General features: G+C 36.7%; 1 protein-coding gene across 1 annotated transcript in view; it reads left to right on the top strand.

The window, feature by feature from the left end:
* Positions 1–14,067, top strand: part of HHIP (hedgehog interacting protein) — an 83,158-nt gene that overhangs the window by 19,678 nt on the left and 49,413 nt on the right. Inside the window, exon 4 of the mRNA XM_063335864.1 lies at positions 38–239. Within this exon, the coding sequence (XP_063191934.1) occupies positions 38–239 (202 nt within the window). The remainder of the gene's footprint in view (positions 1–37; positions 240–14,067) is intronic.

The following is a 14,067-nucleotide window of genomic DNA, read 5'->3' as shown; positions in this document are numbered from 1 at the left end:
AAAAGAAACGTCTCACTATTTTTTAATATTTTTTTAGAAAACACAAGCACAACTGCTTCTGCATTCAGGAGGTTGTAAGTGGACTAAGGCAGCCTGTTGGAGCGGTACATTGTGGGGATGGATCCCATCGGCTCTTTATTCTTGAGAAAGAAGGATACGTGAAGATTTTCAGTCCTGAAGGAGACATACTCAAGGAACCTTTTTTGGATATACACAAGCTTGTTCAAAGTGGAATAAAGGTTGGATTTTTTACTTATCTGTTTATATTTTAGCCTGTGTGAGGGGAAAAAGGGAAGAAACTTTTTTCAGAAACTATTTTAATTTAAATAATAGAAAAGAAGACTAATGACCACAGACATTACAGTTCTATCTGGCAAAGAAGTGAAAACTTCCTTGTTTCAGGAAGGGAAAACATAGCGTCTTATAACTGTCATCACAGTTTTTCTCTTTCCCTTCATTTTTCCCTCACTTTAAATTCAGAAGAAACTATCCAACACTAGCATCCCACGGCATTATCTTTGTATTTTCATCCTTTGGGCTCAATTCCATCCCACTGAATTCAGCCAAGTTTTGCTGTGATTCCAGTGGGAGCAAGTTTGGCTCAGGGCATCCCCTGACCCATGGGTGCTCAGTGATGTCCCAGGAGCCGGATACAGGAGTGTCCAGGGGACAGGAGTGCTCAGGGACGCCCGGGAGAGGGACAGGAGTGCTCAGTCCCTCTTGGCCCAACCTCAAACATGGCACAAGCTACCCTTGCTGGGAGGCTGCTTTAAAACGGTATGTGTTTGAGATACACATAAAAAATGACTGAACCTCTAAATTCAGACGTGTGGTTGGGTTGGTTCAACAGCTTTCATCGTGTTTAATGGGAAAACTTCCATGGTCAGGGGAGGGAATGGTGACTGGGCAATGATGGGAATACACTGGAGGGTAGAGGTAAGATATTACATCTAGGTATGAGGTAAGTACTGCTGGAAAACTCGTAAGTCTATTGGGGGATATTTTACTTTGGAAATGTTGTTAGATGTTGTTGTTCCATGTTGATTTCTTGTCGCATTTTAGAGTAGTAATGCAAGTAAAATCCACATATATATACATATATATATATATATATATATAAAATTTAAAGTGTTACCTGGTTTTGCCTAGAACAGTCAGGACTGCATATCATAAAGTGTTCGTGGATGAAAGACTTATTGACATACTCTTGACAGAGTAATCTTAAATAATAATTGTGACAAACTATGTTGATTTAAAATGCATAGCACATGCTAATTAATAATTTTGTGTTTCAGCTATAAGGGCAATAAGCCAATTTCAGATAGTCTTTTCTGAGAGGATATCTCAGAGATTTTTGATTTGTGTTGAAAGAGAGAGAGAAACAAAATATATGACACCTTTTTCAGGAAAAGAACCAATTTATATGATTCTGTCATTGCCTGAACACCTCCCTTTCTGCCTCTGTAGGTAACTATTATGTTGGAGATACCAAAACAGAAGAGACTTATCAGGGGTATTTTTGAACATCAATATAAGGCTGTTTCATATTTCTTAACTGAAGATTCTGATAGTTTGTACTTGTGAAAAACTGACGCTGAAACTTTCCACAGAACTGCTATCGGTCCCAAACAAACTTTTAGAGCTGGAACTTAGAGGCAAGGCTAAATGGAAAACTGACGTTCCATGCTTCTGAATAGGCAATAGCCTGCTTGATAAGACTCTCAACAGCTGCCCCGAGATTCAGATTCAACTTTTAGTTCTGTTTTAAATCAGCGACCTGATCTTTTATTCCTTATTACCCTAACCATCATATAATACTCTAAATTCTGTTTCAACTATCACATTTTGTGTAAATAATTGTGTAAAGTTCTCTGAGCTCGAAAGTCTAATTCAATTCCCTGAGATAACAGTTCAGTGACTGAGGATAATTGTATTGCAGTGTTTAAGGCAGGCTGGCAAGAACGGACGCTTTATGTACTTCACAGGTAAGGAGAAAGGGAATGTGCCTACAAGCACTACTCCAGCTCTTAAACAGAAAGGGGAAAGCACAAGAATTTGAGGAATGAGTACATTATTTAACATAATAAATAAATAGAATATAACAAACCCCACATAATCCAAATGTTTGTTTTAAGACAAGGGTTCTTAAACATTTTTATGTTTATCCCCTGCAGTCTGGTTCTTATAATCATTGTCCATGGTCTTTTACCTACAAGGATGCAAGATCGCTGTGACAACAGTAGCAATTATTCCATCAAAATACTACTTGAAGGGTATTTGATTTTACTTATCTCTTAAACACTTTAAAAGTAGAATTCAGTACTGGAGAATACTACGTGGACAGACAATTTTCGAGCAGGCAGTGCAGATAGTGTATAGCTAGGAATTAAAAAAATGCATCTAAAACACTGCATCCACACGCAAAGAGAATCGCTGAATGTGTCCTCGGTGCCCACTCAAGAAATGCTCATAGTGTAAGGTAGATGAATTTGTACGTATACATTTCCTTGATGTGCCTGATTCTTCTCATATAGTGGTGTAAGTGAAAAAGTAAAATGAAATCAATGAATTTTTAGTTGTTCCTGATCAATCTCAGGCCCATATGTTCCAGTGAAGTGTTTTGCCATGGTAACATGTTGCCTTTTTTGAGTTCTCTGTTTGTTTACGCTGATTCATAGATATTAACCCAAATACCTAGTCAATTCCTGAATACCATCATCCATATAACGTTATTCTTCAATTAACACAGAGATTCTTCATTGAAGTAAACAAAAACAGTTCAACTCTTTTCCAACCTTGGAAATGGTAGCAAGAAAAGGCAAGCGATTTTCTTTCCATAAAAATAAGTGTGAAAATTTTCTCTTTTATACACAGGTGTCTGAAAATAGTTTCTGTTACTTTTTTGTTTGTACCTGAAATACGAACAAATACTTAACTCTAGTGACAATAGTAAAAATATTTTTCCAGCTTTTACAGGTATATATTGTATCTGGTAAATAATAATAATGATTATGCAGCTCTGGTTAAATGAAAGGTAATTTAAATTGATGCCCCTGAAAAGTGTTTTGGACAGCTATCCCAATAAGACATTTTTAATGTTGATAGGTGGAGTAAACTAGTGGTGGTTGATTTTTTCTCCTTTTTCTAATGTAAAGAGGAAATTTAGGAGTGATAAAATCGTTGGATTGTCACAAAGCAGCAAATCTGTTGCACGATGATATTCTAAAGAATATATTTATAATTATCTTGAGGCTGACATAACCAAGAAACAGAAATGGCATATTTCATTCATACAAACAATCCTGGACTTTAGTTCTGATCTCACTAACATCATTTTACTCATAACAGCACTGGCAGTCAGATAAGTAGGAAAACAATATACAAAAACAGCGGAAGAGAGGTGACTGCATTGTATAGCACTGGTACCCTCCTGAAAGGATGCTGGTTTGTTCCTCTAATGGAACTAATGGTCCCTGTGTTGATGAAATTCAGCCCCTAACGCTGCTGCGAGCAAGCTTGTAGAGCTTCTTCACTGGTCTTGCTAACCTAAGCACATAAATAGGATTATCTGGAGTTGCTTCTTGTCAGTCATCCCTGTGAAGGTCTGTGGATATCAATGGAAATTAAATAAGAAGAGTGGTACAACCTGGTGCATATGTTTTATTGGTCCATTGGCTTTTAATGTTCATTGAAGTCATTGAGGTCTCTGTTTCAAAAATTGTTCCTGCAGTAAAATCTACCGACAGTTATGTGATTTAATTTTAAGGAGTTCAAATGAAAGAGAAGAAGTGATAATTTTATATGCTGCCAGTATCTCAGAAGGAATTAGCACAAGCATGTAGAAGTATTTCATAACGGAGAGAGATGCCATGAATGGGTGATGGTAGCTTGTGTTTCCTAGAGGCCCTACTGAAGAGAAAATTAGATGCAGGATTCCTGAAGATTAAAAAAAAAAAAAAAGCTCTGAAGAGCTTAAGAAACAATTTCTCTCCGCACATCTCCCAATTTCTAATCCTCTTTGACAGCACAGTTAGCAGGAATGCTTTTTTGATCTTCTATTTTTCAACTTAGTTGTCGGAAGCCATGAATGCATCTTAATGAAGAAGTTGCTAATTCAAGAAGTTGCTAATTCAACATCTGTGGCCCTCTCCAATGTATTTTATGTCACACTGGCCACATAAATATTGTAGTATGTGTGGATGGATTGGGCACTTGGCCGAGTTGGAGCAGTACCCTCCTGTCACCCTTAGTCTTCTCTTCCCTATCTCAAGAATGCAGTGAAAAGAAGGAAGCCGAGCACCTCAGTCTTGCCCCAAAGTTGAGTAAGGACAAGAGTGAAACATGCACCTGGAACTCAAATCTAGGGCATGCACCCGGGCTCAATTATTTAGGAATATATAGCCCAGTGTAGTGGAGAAAATACTAATTCCATCATTTGGGCTCATTAATATTACAAAGTACCCTGAGTACGTGGTAGGTATGTAGAAGAAAAGAATAAGCATTTACCAGAAAAAAAAGCCCTGAAAGTCTGCTTCCCTGTTCTGGTGATGTACTGCTCCATCATGTTGTGGCGAAGAGAGTTGTTAGTTACAGAGCAACATTTTCCAGTTGTTCCTTCAAAGTTATGTAGCGAAGACAAATTTTTAATGAAAATACTAGTACCCAATTTTTCTTTCAGACTGATTTTCACTACTGTTATTTTCTTTTTGTTTTAAATTATTGCCAAGTAGAAGAGAGGCGGAAAGTTTGAATGAGAAGCTATTGAAAGTATTGGTAATACTTTGATTTCGGTGATGTTTAAGGAGACCTTAATCAGTTATCAAGAAAAAGTAGTCCTGATGTATCTGAATCTAGTGTCAAAAAGCTAGGCAAAATAATTAAATGTTTTAAAAGTATCAGGCAAATATGATTTTATCCCATGATGCACTCAGCAGAAAAAAAAAGGGATCAAAACATTCTAAATACTTGAATTTAATGATTTCTTGAGATGTAACAGTGATGAATATGTTATTATTACAAGATCAGTCACCTTGTACTCGAGGATTGTACCTAACTTACAGAAAAATGCTGAATGGTCTAGCAGTTCTCCAAATTCCTTACTCCTGGGGCTCTATTTTATCTTATTAACTGTATTATTTCCTGAGATTTGGAAACCTTTGTATTAGTAGCAGCCACCATAAAACGTAGCACAACATATTACATCAATTTTCACTCACTCTCTTGTCTCCTGAGCCCAATAACATGTATTAGTCTAAGCTATATTGGTCTAAAATGGATTGTTCGGAAGGGAAGGCATGAAGGTATGATTTGGCAACAACAAAAAAGGAAGAGCCTACCACTTATCCTGGGAGTTAAATGCTACAATCACCTTTCAAGATACTTTCTGAAAAGCTAAATAGCTCTAGGGCTGCAACTGTTAGTTCTTAAATCATTTTTGCCGTCCTTCCCTGCAATCATTCAACTTTCCCAACATCCCTTTAAAATGAAGGACCTCAGAACTGTACAAAGTAGCCAAGTTTATATCTAACTACTGCCAATGGTAAAATCAAGTCCCTGTAGTTACATGGTAGTTTTCTACTTACAAATCCACTGACTGAATTAGCTCTTTAGGTATGGAACTGCAGTTGCATTTCACGGTCAGTTGCTTGTCATCTCTGATCTTTAAGTTATTTTCAGTTTATTGCTGCTTTTAATGATTGTGACCAAGCGCTGGTGTAGCTCTACTGTATCTGCTGACATAAATTGTGCAGCGGGCAAGGATGACTGCATTCTGTTGCACTTTGCCTAGAGTAGAAACCCCTACAAAATTCATATCCTTAAAACTGCTGTTATGGAATTACCACTTGTACTTGTGTAGGGATCTTGGTTTTTTTCTTTTTTTTTTCTTCTTTTTTTTTTGAGCTCGTAATAAAATATTTGTAGTACATCTCACGGGAATACTGTGATAAAGGGCAAAGCCTCTGAGGAAGGAAAGGGCAGGGCAGGGGAGGGAAAGGAAGGGAAAAGGGATAGAAAATCTCAACGAAATGGTATTGGAGATCACCGTTAAGAATACATGAGTTAGACTCCTTGACCTCCTTCACCTTCTTCTGTACTCTTAAGACTATGGTTTTCCTTGTGAGAAACAGATTTTAACAGAAACTTTCCCTAAATCCTAAGCCATAATCACCTTTTTATTTCATCTTACTTTTAAATTAATCAGTAAGACTAGTTTTATATGGATTTTTTTAATTCCCAATTTTTTAAAAGCCATATTCCTATATAATTCCTTGTATATATTTTAACAGCCAATTTTCTTTGAAAAAAATAAATACCTGACAACAATTATTTTAAGTGTATGCTCAGCAAATTTCCAAGAATTAGTCTTAAGAAGAGTTAAAAGTTAGATATATTCCTTACTGTATTTTGGTTAGTTTTCATATCAGAGCACAAGTAGTTTCAGTCCTGCAAACTCTTATTCATGAGTGATCCAGTGATTCAGGCAGGAATCAGTGATGCCGTGAAGAGTGCTGTGCAACATACGCAGTAGACCCATTTTCCACCCATAAGAATTCATATATTCAGTATAAGACTATGAAAGTAGACCATCAGCTATTAAATATGCTAACTATGCTGCTGTGTGCCAATTATTTCAGAGCTTCTCAGGCTCAAATGAGCACCTTGTCACCATAGGCGTGTTTTTGCAGGAATGCAGGATTAGTAGTGAAACTTTTACTATGCCTTCATGGTAACTTGGCAGTGCCAGGTTAATGGTTGGACCTCATGATCTTAAAGGTCTCTTCCAAGCAAAACGATTCTATGATTCTATGTTTTTATCACAACGTAACATTTAATCACAGGAATACATATTACTCAGATCTTTCAATATGAAATACAAATAAAGAAATTGAAAAAAATACCACTTCCTCCAGCACTGGCAGAGCATGTTGAAAGGAGCTTATGATAGGTTGTCCAGCCTTTGCAGTGTGGAGTGCCGCTACAGAAAACTACAATAAACCAGTGACAACACCTATTTAAAACTTAGTGTGTAAATAGAATCAAGATTGATTGTGTTATTTGCTGAATTGTATGCTCAATTCTATCATTGATAAAACTTCTCACATATTCCTCTTGACAGTGGATACATACATTTTTTTTGCATCATGTTGATGTACAGACCTAAGTTAACACATAAACTGTCCATTGATACCCGCAGGATTTACGTTACTGAAAAAAGACCCACAATTCACACAGTTCATGCTAATCCTCCCATCCAAGTCCAGCAATTTCAATCAACTTATTTTCCTATGAATTCTTATGTGGATGAGGGTGAAATCAATAAACCTTTCTTGAACTTCTTCTTTGCCTTGACATCTCAGAGCAAGCTGGGCTCTCCTCCACTAGTTTATAATCTCGGCAAAGGTTATCTTCTGCTCTCTGTTCCCTAGAAAGCCAAACTTATAGTGGCTACTCAATTTGTGACAAATTTCTCCCAAACAAGGGACTATTTCGATGCATGGTGAGAAAGGGGAGCAGTGGAAGGAAGTACTTCTCTCCAGGCTTTAGGACTGGAAGCAGAATTAGGAGATCCTATCTAAATTTCTTCCTTCTTCAACCTAACGATCCTGCAACTCTTCAGTTACTCAGAAACATTGTCTATGAAAACTCTGGAAAGTAAAACCTTTGTATTCTGCCAGACCAAGCTCCCATCTGTCTATGACGAATAGGGATAGTCCTCTAAAATAACAATGTTAGAATATAAATATTACATATATCCTATTATAAACAGTGTAAGATACAATTTTAATTTCATTCTACAATTAATTCCACTGATGCTGACTGCAGATTGTATTTGCTGTCTTGCTGCTGTATTTCTAACTAAGACTAATTAAATGGTAAGGCATTTAAGATACGTTCATAGGCCCAGACAGAGTGGCAAGGGAAATAACATTATTGGCATATAACCATGATACGTTTTGGGGTATTCTTTGGTGTCCTGGAACTCCTCTTTCAGATTAGGAAAGGGGTGACTTTAGGATGTCTTTAGTGAGAAACTGAAATGCTACATTGTCTATGCGGTTGCAAAAATGACAAGGCAACCAGTAAACACCTCAGCTTTCCACTGGAGACCACAGAGAGGGAAGTGATGAAGAGTATTCCTCAACTGAGGACTTGCATGTGAAGGCATGTGGGGTCATAGGACACGGGGGTTTCTCACTCATTGAAGAGATCAGAAGAGCTGCAGTCAGGCTTGTGGCACAACAGACGTCATTTCCAAGGCCACACCTCACCTGTGACATGCCCACTAGGAATCACAATTAATTGGTTTAAAATGTGTCTTGACATAATTGGGGCAGAAAACTAGGAAAGAAATAATGGTTAAGGTGTGCAAACGGGCCAAATGGGAAAGTACAGGACATTTTAAAGATAAATCAAGTAAAATGTCCTTGTTTATAATGACCTTAAACGTTAATGAGATAGACACAATGGAGCACAACAGCCTGCGTGAGAATTCAGCCTTCTTCATGAAAAGGAAGATTTTTTTCCTTATTAGTGATAAGTTCTTTACGATTTTTGAGAGGGTGATAATACTTTTGTGAGGACTTAATATACTTCAACTGTATTCAGAAACTGTAAAATACAACCAGTGTTATAACCGAGGACAGTGAAATGTGCCTGGATTTCCCATTAACCATTTGCAGATTTTGGTTCTAATCCTAAAAGGGGCACAACAGTCCTTTGAAAGAGGCTGTATCTTACCACCCCGTAGCTCTGCTGCTTGCACAGAAAAGAAGGATTCTTACAATTCCGAAAAGCCTGTGCCAAAAGCTCTGGAGACCTCTATTTTTGTGTGCGAGGCTGCACTAGATAACCATACCCCAGCTAGCAATTGTGGAACAGCGCAGTGACTTTCAGGTTGTAAGCTGACCAGATGAAGAATTGCCAGTTTATTCTAAGGAAATTTGAATCAACAAAACATAATCGTTTCTGTTGATTTTGGGTAGCGTGCCTTAGATTTGAGGAGCTGAGAGGGGAAAGAAGATAATACTTTATCATTTTACATGCACATGTGTAGATTTTAATGTTCTGTGTTTCCTTGAGAGGAATCCCATGGTGCCAATTAACCTCACTTATTCCAAAACAATTCTCTGTTTGGAAAGAATAATTTTCATTGTGGGTGTTCCATGAAATTGTATGCCTCTTACCCTGTTATTACAGAGATGTGTGCAGCGCAATTGAGAATGCCAGTTTCTTTTCCATGCACTGTATAGATTATAGCTGTATCCCACACACAGTGCTAGATAATCCCTACTTTAATTTTGTTATGTGTACAAATCCTTTTTGAACATTTAGCTGTTTTAAAAATGTAAAAATCCATCATCCTCTGTAACTGCATTTGTTAAAACCAAAAGCTGAATTTAGAAGTGATCAAGACCAATGAATAACATGGTAATTATCTAATTAAAAGGAAATTATTGCGCTTGCTGAAATATAACAGGCAGATCACGATATCCAACAGAAAATGGCAAAGAAGGAATAAAGTTACGCAGAAAATTCCATGGTTTTTAGCCAACACAGTTTCAACCACATGTTTTTCTTTAATGGGAGGAGGTTTAACAGTCCACTAAGGCTCCAAGATTCATCATCCCTTCAAGCTCTTGGACACCCCAAAATCTGTAATGAGATCCTAGAATACTTCAGGGAACCCACGAAGTACTGGAGCTCTCAAAGACAGTACTGTGTCCTTGAGACTTCTGTGTACTTTCCTGTCCATCAGAGCTATATGATTTCCTCTGGTGTTACATTCCTCGTACCCCTTACAGAAAATGGGTCATGTCTTTGTCTTGAAAGAGGTTAAAAATTAAATAACATATATACTTTCATAGTTAATACAGCCCAACTGCTATTCCTATATATACTTCCCCTAGATGCCACAGAACAATTTTCCTCTATATTCTCTTACACACATTTTCTCACAAGCTCTTAAATCCTATTCCTTAGACAGGATCAGCAAGTTGGATTGTGGGAGGAACACTTCCTCCAGCGGCGCGCTGGTATATTATCATGTTTTCCACCCGTTTTATGCCCTTTGCAGTTAAAATTGGACAAATGATCTGTCCCTAATTTAATGGTTTATATATAATTTTAGTTTTAAAAACCAGTCAGAATTAATTTTTCCCATTACCGAAAAAAAAAACCCTCCAAAAGATGAAACCACTTAGTAGCTGACACTTATTTTTGTTCGCTGTCGGTGTCTGCCTGCATTCTCATATTGCTGGAATTTTTAAAGAAATTATTCCATAAATCTCAATAAAGTAATATTCTCTCTTAGATTTAATTTGGAAAATGGAATATACAATCTGTGGGAGAGAGGTCTGCAAAATACTTTCAACCATTTGTTTTTAATTTACAGCAGATACTTTTTAAAACCTTGATCTATCTTCACTGGCATTGAATCCCAATCCCTACAGCTGAATTGCAACAACTTTAATTTATGTAATAATCATTACTTTTATGCTAACTGAATGCCTTGAAAAGAAATAAAAGAGGGAGTAAATCACCAAAAACTTTTATATTTTTGACATTCCTAAAAGTTCTGTGAATCTCTATCAGCTAGATTCTCAATCACTCTAACAGCCCAGAGACAACAGACCAGAAGTGCTGGATGAAGGGATCTGAGTCACACTGTAGTGTGAAGGAGATGAGATCTTTTTTGTATATCAAACTACATAAGAAGAGTACTCCCGTAAACTTGAAGTATCTGTATAATTTTTTGGAAGTGTGATCAGTTTTCCTGAGGAACCACATTAGAAGGAGGTTAGCTCCTCTCAGGACATCACTTCAAGCTCTTCCTTAAAGAAAACACACAGCTTTCCATTACAATTTGAATGCTCAGTTGTGACTAATGAATGTAAAATAATATTGTACACCTCATAGGAGCCCAGGTGAAGATGTGACTAAGCACTATTGACTCTCCTTATCAGGTATCAGACAATGTTTAGGCACGTTAATGTAGGCACTAAGCTTTGAGCACTTTAAAGACCTACTCAAATAAAAAGAATTTCAGATGAGAAGAAAGCCAATGCAAAATGTTGGCAGCTTCCATTGCTGCTATTTTCCTCCTCCATAACTGCCTTACAGAACATGACAGGACAATATTATTAGGACGCTATTGCTACAGTGACTTTTTGAGGGAAAGTGCAAGAAGTCAGTGGTGTCATCTAACAAGCATGTTTGTACGCGTGTAAATAAGTCAGCAAGATCAAATAAAACTTAACAAGCCACCTATGAGATTACTCAAATTTGCCTCTGCAGTTACTTACAGATCACAGCCCTGCCAAATACAGTGATGTTCCAAATGTCATGTCAAGTGTTCAAAGCAACAGGCAAATGCAAACGTAGAGAATATTGGGGAACTGCCTAAGAGAAACGAGCCTCTGTCAGGTTTTGCCCCCTCTGCTACTTTGCCCCTCACTGGGCAAATTGCCCCTACGCTGTTCTAATTGCACTGGCTTTTTGAAAAGAACTTTGTACTGGATTCAGCCAAGTTAAAGGGTTTCCAAGATCATTTGACAAATCAAAATTATTTCACAGCCAGTGTCCATGTTTCTCCAAAGGTCTGCAGGGCTGGGAAGGCCACAGATAAAATTGGATAGAACCCTTTATTTACAAATGCTTGGTATGAAAATGTGTAATCAATTACTTAATTTAAAAGTAATTTCAGTTTCTGAAGCTGAAGCATTCAAAACTTTGTTTTTGCTGTAGTTTAATGAGTCAGTATTTTGCAACTTGCAGCATTTTGCACTTCTTGTAGAGATACATTCTCCTTACAAATTATATAGACCTTTTAATAATTTTGCTTTTGAAATAGTATGTTAAGTATGTATGTGGCACAAATAAAAGGAACGAAAGGAACATGGTTCAATACAATTCATATAATCCTCTATTTTGTAAAAGGTGTATATACATTTTATTAATGTGTATAGATTTTATTATATTTGACTACCTGCATAAACATTTCAACTTCCAGGACTAAGTATTCTAAGGGAAAAACATGGCAATGGCTAAGGGAAATGAACTTAATTAGCTACTTACTAACTAGTAACTTCTGAAATCACTTTTTATGAATGGCTGAAAAAAGCCCCAAACAAAATCCATGAAAGAAACTACTACTCTACTCTCAATCTGAGCACTGCTAAAATTATCTTTTAATAAGGCCTGAGAATTCCTACCTTTGCTCAACAAAACAACAATGTACCTTCAACAACAAGCGAACAATTTAGAAAGTGAAATGAAACATAATGACCTAGAGTCCTTAGTACTCAAATTGATTTCTTTGATTTTCGTAAGTGCTGTAATTTATAAAAATACCAACTACAGACGTTTTCGTAGAAAATGAGGAGAATATCTTATTCATGTGTTTGATGTACTAGATATGCAGTGAAGGAGAGCTTTTTGGGAACAAACAGCTTCAAAAATGAAGCACTGGATTTCAAAACAGACTCTGCAGGGTGCCAATTGGGTTAGTAAATGTGTATCATCACTTAGCAATAACCAGTGATAAAATAGAAAGTGCAAAGGGTATTGCTTGTGTTATAGTATCACTCTGTCTGGAGTATTTAGAGAAGCTCCTGAGGCCGGACTGCGTAAAACTTACCCTTCTTCCATTATGTTTCCTTGTTTTCTGTGATACCTGTTCTGCCCATTTGCAAAAAGGCAGAATAGTGTTTTCTTAGTGCTGTCCTCAACTACACAATTCTTCATTTGATCAAAAACTAGTGGAATTAGGATTTGTGTTTGGCTGATTAAAGGTCTGAGTCCATGATACTCTGTGCTTCAGTTCTAGCTGTTTGAAACTTTTATCGTCTTAATTTTGAGACTGAATATACACTGTGTTGTTCTAATTGCACTGGCTTTTTGAAAAGAACTTTGTACTGGATTCAGCCAAGTTAAAGGGTTTCCAAGATCATGGTCTTGGCTCAGGATAAATGGAGCCAATGAGCTAAACAAATTCCTGCTTTCTTGGTTCTTATAGTACGAGAAAAATGGAAAGGGCAGAATACTTTTACTGCTTTATACAAGTGAAACAATCCTGGAAGCTGCAAAAATATAAGTTAACTGTGTTTATGTCAGCATTACACACTATTTCAAAAATTATTTTTATCTTTCTTTTGAAATGTGACCCACAAATTGTAACATTAATGAAGCAAACGTTTCTCACGTGGCAAATTTAAGAAAAAGTTAGATTTAAGAGTAATCACTTTGGGATTTAAAATAATAAAGAAATTTAGTCTAGTACAGATAAATATTAGTGTTCTTCTAACATGTAATAGTAATAGCTGTCTTGCACTGTGCTGAACGAGGATACACATGTCTATATTTGTTTCAACTTCTGAGAATGCTTTTCTAATGAGCTACATTTTAAAAGTGGGATTGAAATAAATGAGTAATGGAAAAAAAAAGAAAAGGGACTTCTAATCAGGAAAACAGTGTACATTCTTTCAAAGTCATGTTTATAAGTTCAGAGAAGCAGTGGATCTAGTTCAAAGACAAAGCATATTCCAATCTGCTTTTCAAAACTACCATATAGTTCATTACTAAAGTTTGTTTTCAGCTGAATCTTAGCCTAACGGCAACTGATTAGAGATACATTACCATTACTGTACATCATAACGTGCTTTCACTTGTACAGTGTCACCATTTCTATTTACTACAGGTCACAAAATCATTAATTTACAGTTTAGGTTTCAGGTGGTTTTTTTTTAATAACGTAAGGAACCAACTGCTATTTCAGCGGGCTTCGGCTCTCAAGCCATAGGAGAAGCAGTAATTTGCATTTGCTCATTTTAAATAGCCATAGGATATTTAACCTGCAAGAATTCATGCTGCATAAATGTGAATTTCAACACACGCAGAGTTCGATGTGTAACTGACCTCCCGAACATACAGTTTGATTCATGCACAGAGAAGGAATATTTGAATTTAGAAAACTCCATGTGGTTTCACCGACAATTAGGCCCTTTAGACTTTAGGCACCCTTAAAATGCATTGAATAAACAAGTATTTCCTGGTGACTTTTTCATGTAT

This window comes from Chroicocephalus ridibundus, chromosome 5, assembly GCF_963924245.1.
Source record: "Chroicocephalus ridibundus chromosome 5, bChrRid1.1, whole genome shotgun sequence".
Classification (NCBI taxonomy): Eukaryota; Metazoa; Chordata; class Aves; order Charadriiformes; family Laridae; genus Chroicocephalus; species Chroicocephalus ridibundus.
Note: the sequence above shows the minus strand (reverse complement) of the source record. Positions and strands in the feature narration are given on the sequence as shown.